Source organism: Aphelocoma coerulescens, chromosome 1 (assembly GCF_041296385.1).
Source record: "Aphelocoma coerulescens isolate FSJ_1873_10779 chromosome 1, UR_Acoe_1.0, whole genome shotgun sequence".
Classification (NCBI taxonomy): Eukaryota; Metazoa; Chordata; class Aves; order Passeriformes; family Corvidae; genus Aphelocoma; species Aphelocoma coerulescens.
This window is the reverse complement of record NC_091013.1, coordinates 3,672,919-3,693,053: the sequence shown is the minus strand read 5'-3', so window position 1 is coordinate 3,693,053 and position 20,135 is coordinate 3,672,919. Positions and strand designations below refer to the sequence as shown.

Genomic DNA, 20,135 nt, shown 5'->3' with positions numbered 1-20,135 from the left:
ATTCTGCTTTATTTTTATGCAAGCATGTAGGCTGGGGAGATCAGAGGACTCTATTCCATCTCCCCTGCTACTCCTGTGTTTTATGTAGGTGACAGCTTTTCTGCTGTAATTTCATTACAAAAAATAATTGGTATCTCTTTGCCCAAGATTAACTGTGCATCTGCCTGTTTATTTTACACATAAAATTATGCCACAACTAGAACCATATATATTTCTGAATTAATGATGCAGCCCTTGCTCACTCAAAATCCCCACTAAGAAAAAGAAAAAAAATCGCTTTTAAAAAGGCTGCAGGATCAGTAAATCTAAGATAAACTTGACAACAGGACTATTTTATTTGGGAAGAAATTTTTATTTGGGAAAGAAATTCAAGGCAAATGAGCTGAGTTCATAATGTGCTCAAACAGAAAAGAGAAAAACATGCTCCCCATGCTGCCCGAATGGCTGACATAATTTTGCTTGCTTTCCTTCCCTGTTAACTCGAAAATGCAAATTGCTTTGCTGTCAGGGTACATTTGTTCCCACTAATTCAAGACACTATAACAAGCCAAAATATTTATTTGGGTTGTTTTTTTTTTTCCACTCCAATTTGTGTTTTCTCATAGTGGGAGCATCATCTACGGATTTCATTTACTGAAACATTATGCAAACAGCCCTTACGGGAAAGTCACCTCCCTGTAATAGGAAAACTATCCATAAAGAACACTCTTAATGCTCTAGGATGTGTTGCCTCAAAGGGCCCAAAAATTCTACTCTGACCAACGTAAAAGGCCAAAACACACATCCAAAATAACTGCTCAAATGACCCATTTGGAAAAGCCATGGCTTTTCAGAGAAGGGACTTGGATTCTTCCTGCTGTTCAGGGGATGGGATGGACACAGAACACATTCTTTTAATTAGAAGTGGATGAGCAAGCAGAAGCAGAGAGCACATTTTATAGTTCAAGCCTCTTTCTGATGCTCCCTCTATTTTAGCTGGGTAAATTAAAAAAAAAATCAAAATTGTTTAATCTTTTCCTTTGAAAAATGTTTCTGATGGTAACTGGATTTTAATCAATTATCATTTGTGTGAAAAGCATTTCTGCCCCTATAGGAAATAAAATGAGATTTCAGCTTAAAAAACCCCCAAACAATTACTGTTTTCTTGAAAATTCAGTTTTGCATTCTTCTGGGGAAAAAAAAAAATCAACATTTTTTAATTAGAATTGTTTGTGCCACTTGAAGGTCTGAAATTGGTTTCTGCCAGCCCCTTTATTAAGGTCTGAAAAAGCCCCATGAGTCACCCCTTGGAGGAGTGGAGATGAGTCCAGCCTCACTCCAATGACGAAATTCAGAGCCTCTTTGCCATCTGGTCCTTCCATGAGAGCTGCTCCATCCATAGCTTCTCTCCAGCAACACTAGAATGAGCTCTAAACAAGTGGATTCTAACTTTGGTATCTTAGTTCTGGGCCTAAAATTAGGTGGGATTAATCACACTGCAGAAACTCTATGAGCAAATCCTTCTCTGTCTCTTCACCTTCCTCATTCATGGAGCAGCTCATAATACCTCACCTTGTTTTTTGGTGTCCTTTTCACACATATCTAATCTTGTTTTAGTCTCATTTGTCTCTGCTCTGACTTCTTTGAAGTCCTTAAGTTTACCACTTACACACTCAGAAGAGAGACTCTACTTTAGCAAAGGGTTTAAACATGCAAGTAAAAAGAAAACAAACCCTCTGAAGTCCTTCAAGTTTCTCAAACACAATCACAAAGGTAATTTATGACACCAAAGCCTTCACTACAGACATCTGTCATTAGAGTAAAAAGTATTTTGGCTCCATTTTACTCAGTATTCTCCATCCAGAAATAAAGTCAACCCTTACCATTCTCACCAGACGTCTTGTCTTTCCCATTTGTAGCTCCGGTTCCTTGTCTCTGTTAGGGAGAAAAAAACACAAAACAAGAGGTTAGAACACACTGGAACATGCATTTTCCCCTTGGAATTCCTGGTAATTACAGCCTGATTTCTCCTCAGTCTCTTGGATAATCCATTCACCCTCATGCAATGCTGTTTTGAGACACTGCCAGTGAAACAGGAATGTTTCGTTCCATTTAAAGGTTGGACTCTGTGATCCTGGAGTTCTTTTCCAATATAAAAGGCTCTGATTTAGGTCCAGCTGCATCACTACGTGTGCCCCTGGATGTAATTATAGCAATGAGTGATATATATGTGTGTAACCAGGCTCCCAGCAGTGCAAGGGAACGAGAGCTACAATGCAGCATTTCATTTCTGCAGCTCCCTGCTGTGCCTCCCCTTCCATGACGCAGGAGGACTACAGGGAAGTCATGAGGTTTTGAAGGAACAAAATTATAAGGGTCAAAGCCCAGCCTGAAATAAATGTGGCCAATGCCATAAAAAAGACACAATAACAATGTTCCTAGAAATACATTAGCAACAAAAGGAGGGCTAGGGAGAATCTCCATCCTGACTTGACTTTGACTAGAAGATCCATTTTCTGCTTTGGCCATGAGAGAAGATGGACCTTCCCACTTTACTCTGTCCAAGGAATAGCCTCCTGAATTTCCATGAAAAAGAACTGATTTAAATCACTCCGCCAACTAACAGGTGGCAGAACACCAGGGCAGTCGAAATAGTCACAGTGGCAGAGTACTGGAGTGGTCTCAATAGTAGGGAACTTTCCAGCTTAGGAATGGTCACTCTATGAAAATTATTCTGCATTCCCCAGAGAAAGCATCTCAAGGATTAAGGTACTTCAGCCTATGGCAAAATTTACATTCCTTATGCAAAATTATTCATACTTGTGTGTTACTGAAATAGAACTGAAGAAATCGTCCTCTAGGGTTGTCCACATAAAAATCTGGGAGTACTAAACTCGGAGAATAAATCCAGCTGCACTCAGCCATCAGAGGCAGCACATCCTCAAGCACCAGGGAAGTGAACAGGTACAGGAGCACTGCAAACCAAATGGGTTTTACCAACATCTGGACAGTCATGTGGACTCTCCTATGAAAATGCATACAGCCATACACTTGTCTGAAGGAATTTCTTTAAAATTTCTGGTTAAAACCTTCTCTGCTTTGGCTTCTGTCTTTTGCCTTCCCAAGCAGTGGTATTTCCAAGGTCTCTTTTGTATATAGAGCTAATGATGAGGTAAGTACAAAATCTTCATGTGTGCTCTTAGCTCTGACATGGAAAATGAAAATACATTTTTTTTCTCCCTGGAGCCTCAGAGCCAAGAGAGAAACCTGGCCAATAACAGAGAATGGGATTCTAAAGGGATAATAAACACCTTTGACAAAAGCGTAAGTTACCAACAGCCAGAAATCAAAAAATCCACCCAACAAGCAGTTTTGCTTTGTGCCTTTATTTAAAGTTTGGTTAATACTTCCATGTTTCAATTCTAAACAGCACTTTAAAGAAGATTATATTGTGTTCATTTACAAAATACCTTATTTTTTTCTATCAATAAAAAGGTACCTATATTCCTTTTTCCTCCCCTGCATATTTTTAAATGCTTTTTCAAGTTGTCTTATTTCCTGAGCATTTCAGGCTATGATACTTAGGCTTTATGAAAGCTTCTCTTTCCTCCCTAGGCTATACCTGTCAGGTTCAGTCTGCTTATGATGGAGTGCTGGAATATGGATTCACACATTTATTTTGTGTCTCGAGATTTCCCCTCGGGGAGAGCAGAATGTTGTCAAAGAAAAAGAATAAAAACTTGGGTTTGGTAAATGAAGGTTTTTCTATTCATGAGGTCACGGTATTTTTCTTTAAGTCTGAAATCAGTTGCAATATTCTGCAGCCATTTTTTTGATTGGTGACCACTGGACTTAAACAGACGAAACCTGAAAGTCTGCCAAACCAGCTTCTGAGAGTTTTTCCTTTAGTTATAGACGTATTTTGATCTATAAGTCCTGTGCTGTCTTCCAAGTGACTGCAATGGATTTGAAAGTGAGAATCAGCTTCTCATCAACAAGATACTGAAACTCAGAAAAAAGCCAGATACAATGGGATCATCCTCCTGCAAAGCCTTTAGTCTTTTATTTCAGTACATTCAGTGGACCTACTTTTCAAAACATTTTCAAGGTGTTGGGATTATTAGCAGCTGGAATTTCTTTCTTCTTTCATCACCTTTCATGATGCTACTGCAGGTTGCAGAACAAAGCTGAGTTTTTTAACGTGGTTCAGAGAAAAAGGGGACTAAACACGAGGAGGAGTTGCTGGGGGTATTTTCAAGAAGCAATGGATGAAATGCTGGTATAGCAGATATTGTCCATAGATAAAACAGATGAAATTAACATCACTGAAATACAGGAAAAGTAGTATTAATTTCTGGGATCTGATAGGCTGAAGAGCCCCAGCTCCCTCAGCCTTTCCTCATGAGAAGATTCCCATTCCCTATAACTTGGCAGCCAGCTCCCTTCATTCAGAGATTGCTTCTGAAATTCCACAGCGTTTATAAAGGCAAGCACCAGGACAGAAGCATTGAATAAACTTTCCACCAGGCATCAAAGAAACATCAGAGCTAAAATGAACATGAGTGCAGACCCATAACGATTATACAGTAAAACATGATAAACAGTTTTGTTGCTATGTTGTGTAGGAGGAAACAGAGTTTATGACTACTTCGGGCTATATTAATTTTTAACTCAGTGGTTTTACAAAACACCAAAGGCATATAATTAAAAATGTCTCCGAAAATCAAAGTGACTCCCAATTTGTCAGCAGAGGAAGTAAAAAAGACTTCTGCCATATGCTCAAAATCCCAGTAAGAACAGAACAGGTTTGCCTTCCTGTTAAATTCTCAGAGCTATACGCAGAGGCCAGTTAACGTGGTATGAAAATCTGTACTAAATTAGTCCCCAAGGCGAGCAAACTAAGGTTAAAAGTGAACTTGCAGCCAGGAGGACATTTCAAGAAGAATGTTAAATTACTGCAGCAGCTTTTCTACTCATTCTTCTAGGCCCTGTTGCACCCCCAAGCCTAATTTTTGCCTTTAATCTTACATTCTGTTCGTGTCTTGAAATAGCCTGACCTTTTCAGCTACGCTTTTAATTAGCACCTCAGTGTTAGGGATTGCAGCCAGGTGTTGATTACAGAATTTTTGGGGTCAGAAGGGTTGTTTGTTTTATAGTGAGCCACAGAAAGTCCAAGATCAGGGACATGAAACTGCCAGAACGTTCTGAAAAATGGGCTCTTACAGATAATAACATCATCCTGATGCTTTGCCTCAGTGCAGGGTCAAGAAGGTACACAGAGCTGTATCCCAGGAAAGCAGTGGCTGCAGATTTTCAACAGGATATGTTTCTACATAAAAGAATGGGGAAGAAAAAGATCCAAGAGCGGAATTAAAAGAACAGAAACAGGTGGAAAGTTTCTGTAAAGTGAGCAGCAGCAAAAGTCAGCGTAGACTGACAGGGGTGACACATATGAAATGTTATTAGGATGTTCTGTATTGGCAAAAAGGACAGCAGGGAATTTTTGCATATTCTAAGCTTTGTTTTGCTATGCTAAGATGTGACAGGAGGAAACACACATTGGTACTAAGCAACACAAAAAAAGCTGTGGCTCTGCCAGCATGGTGCCAAGCAAGCCTTCCCTCTGCACCGCCACACGTTCTCCATACAAAGATTTCCCTTTAAGAAATTGAATTCAACAGAACTATTTCATAAGGACCTTATTTTTTTATAGTCTTTTGCTTTAATTAAAAAAATACTCAGCTGTCTCAGCCTTAATGTGGAAAAAAAAATACTGAAAAAATACATTTCAAAGATTTATGAAGTTTATGATCTTTCTGCAAATAAAAATGTCGCTGAAAAGTATCTGCTTAGGGACTTGTGATGTTTTCCGAGCAAGGAAAGCTTCCTAATCACAGCAGAATGATCAGGAGATACATCAGAATCTAAATGAAGATCCAGAATTTAAGCAGGGGCAAGAACCAAGCAGCTATGACCTGGGATGAGTGGGTCCACTCTGCAGAACTTGGGATTTCAATAGGATTATTTAGGTTAAGTTCTCCTTTACTGGAGATTTCTGTGTCACTACCTCTTTCTGACGTCATGTACTGACTTGAAACTATGGCACTCAGCATTTCATACATTGATGTGTGAAAAACATTTCTCTTAGCCACAACACAGTAATAATTTGGTTTAAAAAAATGGACAAAATAAATGACAATGCTTAAAATAAAAAGTTAAAGGCAGGAAAAGCAATGTTGCTGTGATAAAAAGCTTTTTGTTTGCTGAAGCTGCAAGGGCCTCCAAGTAATGGGACTGGAATTTTAGCACCACTGTATTTTTTGGAATTATATATCAGAAAGCATGGAAATGAACAGCTGGGAGAGATAAAGTGCACTGCTGGAGAGCCAGCCACAACTTCTATCATTTCACTCATTACCTTCTAATTATTTCTTCTCCAAACTGGTCTGCAGCACAGACAGATGGCAAATCCCAAACCAACTTTGTGACGTACAGGTTCTCTCACATCAGTCACCTAAAGAACATCTGCAGACAGAGCTGAAGAACCCCAGACAGAAGCTTGGATAAAGGAATGAAAATTGCACAAGAAACGACACAAATAAACCTTCCTCACTCGTCTACTTGTGCCTCCTTTACAAGTTCCTCCACTCTTCCACCACATCTTTATAGACATGGTACTGAATATTTATGAGATGAAAGTGTCCTTCAAAGGCCACATTTAAGGGAATTGCACCAGGTACAGAAGATCTAGCCAGGAGTTTGTCGGAATGACGGATAAATCTGATAACGTGTCTGTTACTGCTGTCTTACTTTGTGAGAAATCGCAGACTGCATTTCTTGAGCAACCTGACAGAAACAAAAATTATTTATCAACTTGTACTTCTTCACCTACGTATCCCCTCCTCCCTGCATGCTCCTCTACTCCGAGGGAGTTTTCCACAGCCAGTTTTCTGTCCGTTCTGCATTGCCAGGGCAGCACAATGTTGCCAGAGTAAGAGCACCAGAATCCATCTTTCCATTCTGGCTGTCAAAGCTAAATGATCCCTGGCACTTCGACAATTCCTGTAATTATCCTCGTGGGTCAGACAGTTTTCTACTTGACTGGCTCCGGATTGTCCCTAATTTTATTAAGGCTTTCCTATAGCTATTTTAATAAATTAGAACTACACAGGTGGGCTGAGATGAGCCAATGGGACTCAAACTGCAGTGGCTAAAAGCTGACAGAGGGACAATGGGTTTTTGTGACTTTTTTAGTCACTGAAGGCACATGGTCATGCACACGAATGCACATTGTCATCCTGGAAACCACAGAATTATCTGTCCAAAACTGACACGTTTCTGATAACTACAAATGGTGTTGTTTGCAGTGTGGTCACTGCCCACGTGAAACACACATTTTTATGTACATGTCTACACAAAATGCACACAGAGTGCCTTAATCAAAGGGTTGCTCACAGGCTTAGGGCATTTGCTACAGTTTAAGACATGTGATTTGTTCACTTTTCTCCAGACAGAACTTCTGGCTTGAGGTAAATCCTCAGAACAGAATTTCTGAGCGCACACAGACAGCAGGAGGCCCTTCAGCACGGAGCATACTTAGAACCATGGAATGGCTTGGGTTGGAAGGGAGCTTAAACCCAGCTCCACCCCCTGCCATGGGCAGGGACACCTTCCACTGTGCCAGGCTGCTCCCAGCCCCAATGTCCAGCCTGGCCTTGGGCACTGCCAGGGATCCAGGGGCAGCCCCAGCTGCTCTGGGCACCCTGTGCCAGGGCCTGCCCACCCTGCCAGGGAACAATTCCTGCCCAATCTCCCATCCAGCCCTGCCCTCTGGCACTGGGAAGCCATTCCCTGGCTCCTGGCCCTCCAGCCCTTGGCAATTGTCTCTCTCCAGCTTTCCTGCAGCTCCTTCAGGCCCTGCAAGGCCACCCTGAGCTCACCCCAAAGCTTCTCCTCTCCAGGCTGAACAATCCCAGCTCTGGCAGCCTTTCCTCCCAGCAGAGCTGCTCCATCCCTCTGCTCATCCTGGAGCCTCCTCTGGCCTCTCTCCAGCAGCTCCACGTCCTCCCTGTGCTGGGACCCCAGGGCTGGAGGCAGCTCCCAGGATAAATCAGGAGGCATCTGATGAAAATGGACTGAGGGAATCACTGTCTGGGATACAGGAACCTACTTACAGTGCCGATTTTAAATATTCTAATAGCATAGAAAAGAACTTTAGCTGTGCCCCACTTTTGCTGATGCTGGGCTGTAATTTATAAATCAGCACAGTGAGAACCTGCTGATTTTGTATTCAGATTCCATATAATGTTCTAAACGGAATATTTACACCAACACCAAATGTAATCAACGTAATTAGCACAAACAGTAGCTTGCTTAATATTTAGGTTATTAGCATATTTTGAATTAAAACATTATTTCTCCAAAGACATTGTAATCACTTTTTTTTTTTTTTCAGAGGCAGGGATTAATGGAATCTTTGAAGTTAATTTTGAAAGCAGCTGCAAAAATGTGTTTCCCAAATCCTGTTAATTACCATGCCAGCCATAAGAAGTAATCCCTTTTTTTTTCCTGCAGGAAATGGAAGATTTGATCCAGCATGGTTTATTTACAGGGCTAACTCAGACATGGACAAGTAATTGTCTTCAAGTCAGCAGAATTACTTTTAAGAGTGGAACTGGAACCTCAGTGTGGCACGGTGGAATTTCCCTAAACTGCGTGTTGGGATTTGTTTAGCAAAGGGCAAAGAGAGTAAAATCAGCTACAGAAAAAACCTTCTCACACCACTTGCCAAAAAATGACCTCAATTCTCATTTGGACATGGGTGATCCAGCCCATATCCCAGTGACACTGAGGTTTCCTCTTTATCCATTTCCAAGGTGACCTAAGAAGAATATTCAATTACATAAAAATTGATTAAGCTAGATGGCATAAACAAAAAGTAACTGTGGTTCTTATGGTGGACTCAGCCTTTTTTTTCTCCTATTATTTCTTATCTATTGGTAGCACCAGACCTGGCATTACAGATCCAGAAAGGGCATTTTTGGGCAGGAAACCTGCCTTAAAAACTCCTACTTCCCATTAGAGCCCAATGCAGCCACACCTTCCCATCCCCAAGGCCTCATTTCTTTGGAAACAATTGTTTGCAAGGTCACACGGAAAATAGGAGCACTAAAATTATTCAAGTTAAAAATAACCCTTCAGCAGAGCTGTGTTGAAAACAATCATTGAAATGATACAGCTAAAAAAAAAAAAAAATACTTATTTCAACTATTTCTGTTGATCATTTCAGTCTTGTTGATGTCTCTGATCCACAAACAGTTGTACCAGGACAACCTAAATTCTAAACCTTGGTCCCCTGTATGGGAAATACAGGCAGGGCACAGGATTAGGAGCAAGAGAACCTTAGGGATCTGGAAACAGCATTTGGATTCAGGCAATATCCTGGGTATCCTTTAATATCAGCATCCCCAATAGGAAGAGTGTTCTAAGCCAGTTACAGGGTCCCTGCCTATACATAATATAACAGATTATGGATGGTGGTGTTGTAGCAAAAAATTTACTTTGTATTTCATTCTTCCAAGCCCTTGTGAAGTTTTGGGTAATGCAATTTGCTGAGCTCTAAACCCAGCCATAATTGAGTTAGAGGTTGTCTTCAAGGGACAGCTTGGATTATTCACAGCGAAAATCTGCGCTGACAAATTGCTTCATCTCTGATCATATTGGCTATCATTATTAAAACAGGCTGCTTCTTCCCAGACTGCAAAAATTCTGGTGGTTGTTTTTTTTTTTTGCGTTGGCATGTTTTTATTTCCAGTTGTGCAATTAAAAATAATCTGTTCTTATTTCCCTGCTGTTTCCCTACATATTTCAGAGGTAAACAGGTATTATCACAGTCAGTTAGGTAGTTGCTCTAGTAACTGGGCAAGCCAGGATTTTCCAAAAATATTAATTATGGCAGTTTCAAGCCACCATGCAAAGGAACTTTCTGCCTTCAGCCTCGGGCAAAGCCTTTCATTTTCAAGACAAGAGCAAGACCAAGTGGCAGGGATGTTTCTGCATCGCTTACTCCGCTGCTCCACCCACCCCAGGCAGCCCGTCTGGTCGCAGGGAGTGACCCGGAGCAGCCCCACAGCCATCTATCTGCAGGGATGACATGAACTTCTCCAGGGTCATTCCAGCGGCAGGGAATCACTGGACTGCGAGTGTGCCACAGCCTTGGCAGCACAGCCTTGCCCAGGGGCTGCACAGCCAGGCGATGCAAACCTGGCATCCCTGGCTCCGTGCCACGGGCACATCCCTGCCAGGGGTACCCAGAATCGGCCCTCGACACGGGGCATCGCTCAACAGAGGATTTGTCCTGCATTGTTCCAGTCTGGATCAGGAATGACCCGCTGAGGGCTTTAGGGGAGCTGCTTTGTTGGGGGGGGGGATGTGGTTCAGAGCAGAGCTCTTGGCACTGGGAGGAAAAACCACAGCCAAGGGATTAAAAACAGCCCTGCCACAGTGAAAGGAAAATGGGCAGGGTGAGGCACAAGGTCACCTTGATCACCAGGAATCGGGGACAGCAATCAAATAAGCTCACACGTAGCAAGCAGAAGACAAGTCAGGTCATTACCTCTGTCCAAGAGATGGACAGAAAATCGGGATTTCCACAAATCAGAAACTCCCAGGACCCTGCAGCTGCTCGGGGAAATTGTTGCTGCGATCCATTTCATTGCTAACAGCAGAAGGGAAGATAAGAAAGCAATTTTCACAGAAAAGCTGTAAGAGTTGCCAGGTTCCCTGGCCCCAGCAGAGACACACCAGGCTACCTGTCCCAAGACTAAATCCTTCCCTGGGAGGGTGGGCAGGCCCTGGCACAGGGTGCCCAGAGCAGCTGGGGCTGCCCCATCCCTGGCAGTGTCCAAGGCCAGGCTGGACATTGGGGCTTGGAGCAGCCTGGCACAGTGGAAGGTGTCCCTGCCCATGGCAGGGGGTGGAACAAGAAGATCTTTAATGACTTTCCACCCCAAACCATTCTGTGATTCTATGAACTGTGTTTTCCAATTCATGTTCAATGAAAACTTTCAAGTTTCTCCAAGTAGTCCTCTTCCATTACCTCTGTGTTCAGCCTCACATTATGAGCCAGGCTCCATTCTGCACTTTGTGCCTTGCAGATGGAGCAAAAGAAAAAACATTACCCATCTAAACATTTCCAGCTTATTCACAAATGAACATGGCAAAACATCCTGCAATGCCATTAAAAATGGACCTTAGGTGCTCCTACAAGAAGAGTCATGCATTTGGTAACAGTCTCACCTATTTATCCCGTGATTACAGAGAAAATAGTTCCCTTAGAAGTGTCATGCAGAAAACAGATTTAGATCCAGCTGTGCTACCTGACACACTGCAGTCAGACAAAAACATCTATTAAAGACTGATATGGCGTGACTGCAAAAGCTGTTACTAGAATTCAGGTATTTGCAGCTTGGGTTCTCTCCAATTCATAATATTAAGGTTGATCCTGTGGTACCAATGTTCCCACACCTGCAGATCCATCCCCTAAGTCCAATTTCAGGATGGAAGCGCACGAAGCTTTTGATCCACACAAGGAATGGAAGTGGTGCTCAGAACAAAAGCCCTGTGAGAAAGAGAGGATCTCCTGTAATCTATCCTGAGAGGTTCATTCAGCTTGGTTTGGGTGTTAGTGCTCTCCAGTAGCTTGCAAAATATGCTGAAGGAAAGAAGTGATAACTAGCCAAGTCTGACTGGCAAATTAAAATTGGCATCAAGCTGGCCTGCCTTAGGCATTTGGCTGCCCTGCTTAAACTGCAGCACATGTGTGCTGGCACATGCACTCTGAAGCGTGCCAAGCCAACAATATGTTTGCTCTCTTCCAGGGGTGTGGATCTGACAGCTCTGACTGGAGCAGTGATATGTGTGAAGCAGCCATGAAGCCACATGGCTCATTTCCCCCCCCATGTCATCTGCCCACCCAGCCATCCTTCCTCCTCCTTCCTTCCCATCAACTTAATGCTTCTAATTTTTGGCAGTTTATCTTCTGCGTCTCTCGACCTCACATTTTATAAGTACTCTTTTGGAATTCCAAGAAACAGATTTCCATGTCATTCAGATTTCCTCATGGAACACCACAAGAAAAAGTTCAAATAAAAGTCATTCTTCAGAGCATTTCCATTAGAGTTAAAATTACGTGCTTAAGAGTTAACGTGCAGAGTACTCAGTATTTTAATACAAGAATAATTTAGTGCTGGTTATTGCAAAGAGAAGCCTATTTCCTCCAAGGGAAAAAAGGGAAAGAAAAATTCCCAAGAGAAAAAAAGAACCCAATTTCTTGACATATTAAGGCTAGACAATGAAAATCACTAAAATTCAGATGAAGAACACACTTGAGATTTTTATGAGGATTATTTTTCTGCCTCTTTACCTCTCACCTAAACTTGGACTTTAGCCTTTTAAAACTTGTTTTCCTATTTCTCTAGGCATTACAGCCTGATACTCACCTGATCAACCCAACCTCACCCTACTGCCTGGTGAGGCAAACATTTCGTGGGGAAATGCTATGATGTCTGTGAAAACCACTCTCACAAATCACTGGTCTTCCTTCATGTCCTGAGTGTCACTAGGAAAAGGTCTAATAACATCAAAATCCCAAGAAATCAAGTATGTCCCCAGATCTATTAAGTTTTGCTTCATCTGCTTAGTTACACACTTGCATTTTGAGGAAAAGGCTGTTGAGATCATGGCACCTGCTGGGTAACAAGGCTTATTTTGTTGGCCACAGTGGACACATGGAGATGCAAATCATGCCCAGATACTAGCAATGGGTGCTGTCTGCTTCCCAACACTACCCAGGGATTTTGAAGCTGTGCACATCCCAACTTTTCTTTTAAGACCTCTTCCACCCCCTGATTCACTCCAGAAGAGCCTGTGAACTCTTCTCAAGCTGATTTAGCATGACAGGGATTTGTCCCATTTCCAAGGATAGCCCTAGTAAGTGACAGCTTGGGCATTGCTGACCAGTGCTCCATCGTTCCCAGAACAAGTGTACCCCAAATCCCTACAGATACATCCCCACCAGGGTGTGCAGCCAGCCAGGATCCCCACAAGGATCTCGCTCCTTTACTTTCAGGAGATTCCTGTTGTGCAGCAATCCAACATGACCTCCCACAGCCCTGCACGCCCTTTCCAAGTTTAAATCATCATAACCTGACCACACTTCAGGTTTCTCTGGTTCTGCTGCTGCAGCTTTCCAGGTCTGCTGGCACCATCCAGCAGCTGTGGCCCCACAACCCACGAAGAATACAACTGCCAGCCAAGGAACACCACTTAAGGCTGGTGACAAAGCAGCTCAGTCCTTTCTGTCAGGCATTTGGACACTAAAACTCAAATGTTAAAGACATTAAATACACACCTGCAGACTTCCTGGCAGTGTTAGTCTGTGTTTCCAAGATATGATGCCCTCCTACCTGGTGCCACCCTTCTCACCAGCTCCTTGTCTCAGTCCAGGGATCTCTGAGGTCTCCAAGGTCAGACAGAAGGACACCAGATTTTGCAGGTTTTTTTCCTTTCTTCTTTCTCCTTTTGTTTCTTACTTTCATCTTTCACAAAAGAGCTCCCTAACATCATTCTGTCTACTGTTACAGCACTCACAGTGTCAGCTACACCACTGGTTAAGGTCGTATTTCATGCACTCTAGACTAAGGTGATAATGCAAGAACATTCAGTGTCTGTAAAGCAATACTTTTCTCTTTAAGAGGAAAGACAGTTCAGCTGAAACTAATATTCAAGTCATGTAGGCAGACAATTTTCATTTTGTCTCTGACTAAACTTGTGCTTCTCCCTCCAAACTTCATGCTAGTGCATCTATAAGGCTTTATCCCTCGTTATGAATTGATGAGATGAGACAGCACCAGCCCAAGACCCGGTCTGTGTGACACTTGCCCAATTTACCTCTAAGTAGCCTTAGTGTGGTCTCTGAGGAGGCAGACATGGAGAGTGGGGATAAACTGTCAGCCCAAATCCTGTAATTTATAATGTTTCACAATTGATTTCCTTTGCAGTTGCTTGTCATTTATTTTCCTAATAAGACAAATGCATATAGTCTGTCTTCTACCTCTTTCTGTAGAAAAGATTGTCCTCCAGTTTTAATTCAATAAACCAAAGTTTTAAAAGGATTATTTATGATTTGACCTAGTTTACAGATATCTACCATACTTTTTTTATTTATTTAGAAACCCAATATCCAAACAACTAAAGAAACAGAACATCTTTCTTTAGAAAGAGGGGGAATGTATGTTTTTCATCTTCATGAGAAGATCCCGTGCCTTGCAGAGAATGTGGTACATGGCTCAGGGAATTTAGGGCTCTGTTGCAACTAAGAGGCTGAAGGAAGGTATTTCTTTCCCCTGCTGCTTTCTCCCATCCTCTTCAGCCAAGGGGGTGTCTCAGGATTTGCATACCCCATGTTAAGCCCACTCTGTTACAAGCTCTTCCACAGCAGAGTTAAAGAGGCAAAACATGTAAACACATTTTTCAAGCTCTCCCTACAAAAAAACTGAGACAGACAATAGCAAATGGCAGTTTGGAAATCAAATATTTTATTCAAATTAAAAAAAAAAAAAAAGAAACCTTTGATAGAAATGCCACTGCTGTTCCTGCTGAAGTTAACTGCTACTTTACACCACATTTCATCATTAGTATGATCTAGATAATGTAATAACTGCTGGATGACAACTCCTATAAGCCTGCCAATTCATTACAAATTTAGAGATATTGGACTAGAAACTAATATTCCTTTGCAACCTGAAATTATATTGTATTGTCAAGTCCTGCAGCACAAAGGTTGGAGCAAGTTCATCTTTTACAAGGAAACATGATATCTGAAGCATACTGTTAAAGCTAAATGTCCTTTTTTAGTGTGTTGCCTGAATATGTTGGCATTCTATACATGGGAAGAAAACCCGCGAGCTTCTGCCAGTGTCATCAAATTAAGATCAATTTCCAACATCACTTCTAAGTGCTATTTTAGAAGATGCTTGATCCCACTGAAACCACACTGATGGAAAGAGTAGGCAAAGTGACAGATGTAAAACTTATTGTTCTCTCTTCTTCCTCCTCTTTTGAGCTGCAATTTACCACTCAGCTAATAAATAGATGTGAGTTAAAATTAAAAACTGATGTTCATGTGCTTATCGATCCCACCCCCATCCTGTAACAGCTGCAGAATTTCCTCCTCCACTCTGCCATGTTCTCGCTGTGGTTTTTAGAGCTGCACAGTTTTTGTGCCTACTGTGGGTAGAACCTCATCAAGGCAAATAATTAACACTTGGGGTCATGGAAATATCTGAAAAATGCAACCAGAAGGTCCCCCCTACGGTGAGGGGCTGGTTCAGACACCCCCCAGGACTGGAAACACCAGAGCAGAGAACAGGAGCTCCTCTAAACAAATATGGTGTGTTCTTCCCTTAGAAACACCAGTTCTTTGATTTAGTGCCATCAGGATTACGGTTGTATAATCCTCACTTGTGTTTATGTGGTTCCAAGATGCTAAATATCATTTCAATGGAATGGTTTCAAGGGAATTCAGGAGAACAACCCAGGAAAGAACCCCTGTTTTATCATTTAACTACCTGAAGCAGCCACAGTTTCAGCCAAAAGCCTCCACTTACACCTAACATTTCACACATTCTCTGTCCTCCTGCTGAACACACCTGCCCAGAGGGATAGGGACATGTTCCAGGTTCTCCCTCAACCCTGAGGGACAAGGACACCCTCTAGAAGTCTGCCTGCTGTGGGACATGCCCAAACCACCATGGGGTATCACCTGTTGGGAAAGCAAAGGCTGCCCTGGTGATGGGTGTCTCACAGACACACCTCAAGCACTGGGGAAGCTCCATTTTCAGGAGAGCACCTTTGACCCCAGAGTTATCCCATGTCAGCATCCACCTTTGCTGAGTTGGCTGCCTGGACACCTCCCAGTGAGGGTGGTCTGAGTAAAAAAGCAAAGATTCAGCTCCCCAGGCTGCAGAGCAGAGCTGTCTGCATGAGCAGACCCATCAGGACAGCTCATCTCCCCAGGAATGCCCTGCACCTCCCAGTTATGGGACACACAAACACTCTCCATGATCCCTTTGAAGGTGGACACAGCACAGCAGTGGCTGCAGGATTCCAAAGCCAACCTAAGGCAAAGGGAACAGCTTGTTGTAGCTCACAGAAGCAAGATTTGGTGTTCTTTGCTTTCAAAGCCTGACCAAAAACTCTGCATTTATGCAGACATAAGTCCCCAGCTCTTCACCTTCCCAACAAAGCAAGTCAGACCCCTAACAGCTCTTTGAATTTCATGTGCCTGATCACTTGACACCTGTTTCCAAAGGAAAGCCAGAATATTCTTGCTGCTGTCTGGTAATTAGGCTGATTCTCAAACATAAAAAGCTGCTGGCTCAAAGCACACACCACTTAAGGGGGGCACATCAGCACCCTGGCAATCAGCGCTGCACTTCACTCACATTGCACGAGGCTCTTGCAATGCAAGTTCGTCAATCACAGGTGCCTCAGGCAATCAAAAAGATTTCCCAAATGGCTCCCCCAAAATCAGACACCTAAATAACACCTATTAAAGCTGAGCTTGTCCCCTACACCAGCAACACCACCCTGATCCTATAAAATCAAAAGGAAATAAATGCATCCAAGGCAATCTCTGCTAGAGACTCCTCATCCCTGAGCCACTGGAACAGCACCCAGGGCTGCAGGACCATATTGTTTCAGTGCTCTCCTTCCCAAGCGCAGACCTGATTCCTGATGACATCCAGGAACATTCCACACAGAAGGCAAGAGTGAACGTCATAAAAATGTCTGTGTGATTGAATGCTTCTTGTGAACCCTCATGGCAGGGGAATGCCACGACCTAACATCATCTGCAACATGTCAGGATAGTTAAATGGCTGATCAGATGACAGGATTCCCTGTGGTGAATCGAGTTTATGCCAGATGTGAGTCTAGAGGCTCACTGGTACAACTACTGATTCTGAATAGAGATTTGGCATTGCTCTGTGGGCTCATTACCCAAGATCTCTTCCCCCAGTTCATCCTGTGTGACTGGAGATCTTTAATGGAAGACAGGCTGCATCTCATGGCTGCTCATTGACAGGAGCTGATTTTTCAGCACGGCTCTCCTCTCCAGGCTCATTAAAAACAACAGAGAACACCTACAGACCTAAAGAAAAGGCTCCTCAGTTATCTGAGGACAGACTTTCAGAGCTAAAAATCTATTTCAATGTACATTGACATTCTCAAGGAGTTCCCATACAGCTAAGGGACCTGTCTGCCACTAAACCAGGCAGCAGGAAGCACAAATCACAATTTGCAAAGTCATCAGGTCAACTCTTACACCTCACACTCCCACTGACTACTTATGGGGCCAGGCTTCTGCCCAGCAGACAGAACTCATTAAACACATTTTCAGACAAATATTGCAGAGAAAGGAGTGTAGTGTTCTTCTGTAGAAAAGGTCCTCATCCCTCCTGAAAAAAATATAAGCTAGCTGCTAGAAAATAGAAAGGTACTACAGTCCGATGAATGACTGCTTCCTTTTCAGCTTTTTCTACCAGAGACTGGTGATCACAGAAACACAGAATGGTTTGGGTTAGAAGGGACCTTGAAGATCATCTTGTTCCACCCCCTGCCATGGGCAGGGACACCTCCCACCATTCCAGGTTGCTCAGAGCCACATCCAACCTCTCCTTGAACGCTTCCAGGGATGGGGCAGCCACAGGTTCTCTGGGCAACCTGTTGAAGTGCCTCACCACTCTCACACTCATAAATCACCCTTATCACTGCCCATGAACAGGGAAGAAATTAATTCTGCTTGAAGCAGTAAAATGAGAATTCATGCAAAGTCTCAGTAAATAACTCAGGGAGATGAAAGCTCTTCTCAGAGATTTCTGTGACCACATTTCCAGTGCTGCTCAAATCCAGGCAAATGGTAACCGAACAAAAAAAACCCTTCCCACCCTCCCAACACTGTCGTATGTGGGATAATCTTTTGATGGCTCAAATTGAGCCTCTTTTCAATCACCCTGTCCACAGATTTTTTCAGCAGATTAAGCCAAAAATATAAATATCTTTCAATTAAAGCATTGCAAGTAAAAACCACCAAGACCCTCCCAACAGCAAACAGTTATTTAAGAGCTTCCCTTCTGCTCAGGGTTTTTTGCCTCATTTTTTAACAACAATCTTTTGAAGTGAGGTGGTTTGGGGTGGTGTAGTTGCTTTCATCTGCCTTTTGGGGGAAGAGCCGACAGCAGGGAACAGCACGGAGGCTTTACTTCACTGGAGCTGTAAGTGATAAACTCCCCAGTTTTGTCAGGGGAATGGCAGTAGCACTGAAGACACCGAGTGCAGTGCTCAGTGGCACAGGACACAGCTCTGCGCCAGAGGAACATCTCCCAGCTCCAGGAGTTTGCCAGGAATACAGCTCTGTCAGGCACAAATAAATGCACTGTGAATAATGAACCGCTGTGCTGGTAGCAGGGATGATCTTTATGTTCACTGGGTCTCTTTAAATCCAAAAGGCGATCAGTCTAATCAAATTATGAACAGTAATTACTGAGCAAATAGAACCCAGCACAAAGCTGTGACAAGAATACCTCGTGTAGTTATAGTAGGTACAGCAGCAACACCCAAACATTATTCCTCTCCATAAGATTTTTCCCCAAATGATAAATTTACAAGGTGGAATAGTGCTGCTGCCATCTCACAGCACACCTCAGCCAGCCTGGGTGGAAAGTCACAGTGGCTGGGAACAAAAGCAACAAAAAACCAAACCCACACTGCACGAACTCCAGGCAGGTGTTCACACAAATACAGGCACCAGCAGAGGAGAGGTCAGAGAGAGCCTGGTGCATCACACCTGGGCTGCCTGATCCCTGCAGGCAGCAGTGATGAGGATTTCCTCTCCTCTCCCCACTTGGCATGACCTGAAAGCCAAAATGTGAGCTGCTCCTCAAAAATCCCCACACCACAGACCAGGCTGCTCCTGCTCTTCATCTCGGGTTTACACCTCGTGGAACACCACAGCTGAGTGTAACACCTGCACAGCAAGTAGTCACAACTTATCCGGTGTCACTCAATTTTGCTTCTAAAAAAGGAAAATCCCATTTGTCAATGGAGTAGCAGGTGTTTTATAACAAACAGCCTCCAAAAATAGGTGCTGGGTAAGGCGTAGTTACAGGTACCTCAGCTGATTCCCACAGAATGAGCTGCACTAGAGAACGTGGGATCTCTCAGCTGAGCCTCCCAACATTTGACAGTCTACACCAACAAGGAGCCGTTCTGTCTAACAGTACTTTTAACTAAAAAAAATTCTAGTTTGAACTTTTCCAGAAGAGAGAAAAGAAAAAAAAAAAAAAGGCAAGCAAAAAACCCCGCAAGTGCAAAATTTCAGCTTAGTTATTTACAAGGGTACAAGTGATCCTTACATGTTTGGCACTATTTACATTTTTTCCCCTCGACTGTAATCCTTCTCAGGACACTACTTATAAAGTTTACATCAACACCCAAACACAAACACGGCGTTTTTTTCCATGAGCTCTAGCAGGCAGCTTTCCCACAACTTACTAAATCCTCTTTTCTGCATAGGAAAGCGTTGGCTAGAACAAGAAATTATTGGGTTTTTTTAATTAAGACTCTCCAGCGGCGTGCCTAGTCCTCCAAAGGGAAAAAATACCACCTTGCTTTATGCTCTGCAGGCACACACACACCTCCGGGGATGTGTTTATCAGCGTTTAAGAGGAGATGCTGAGACCCCCCCCTCCCGGGACCTCCGGAGCCTCCGCGCGTCCCCAGCCCGGGATGCGCCGCTCCCTCCTCAGCCGCCCGCGGAGAGGCGAAGGTGACATTCACCCTCCGAGGGTGCTGCTGCTGCTGCTGCCCCGTGTCCGGTGCCCCCGCCCCGCTCAGCCCCAGCTCACCTCGCTCATGTCGCGACAGTGACAGTGGCAGCGGCCCCACCGGCGCTCAGCGCTCCCGCTGCCCCGCGACGCGCGTTAAGAAGCGGCGCCGCGCGCCCGGCCCGGCCCGCGCCAGCCAATCAGCGCCGCGCGCGCGCGGGCCCCACCCAATCCCCGCGCTCCCCGCATCCCGAGAGCGCGCGGCGCCCC

General features: G+C 43.6%; 1 protein-coding gene across 1 annotated transcript in view; it reads right to left on the bottom strand.

The window, feature by feature from the left end:
• Positions 1-20,052, bottom strand: part of PCP4 (Purkinje cell protein 4) — a 48,275-nt gene extending 28,223 nt beyond the window's left edge. Inside the window, exons 1-2 of the mRNA XM_069028201.1 lie at positions 19,947-20,052; positions 1,863-1,914 (exon numbers count right to left, since the gene is read on the bottom strand). Of these exons, the coding sequence (XP_068884302.1) occupies positions 1,863-1,914; positions 19,947-19,955 (61 nt within the window). The 5' untranslated portion in view covers positions 19,956-20,052. The remainder of the gene's footprint in view (positions 1-1,862; positions 1,915-19,946) is intronic.
• Between the last annotated feature and the right edge of the window lie 83 nt (positions 20,053-20,135).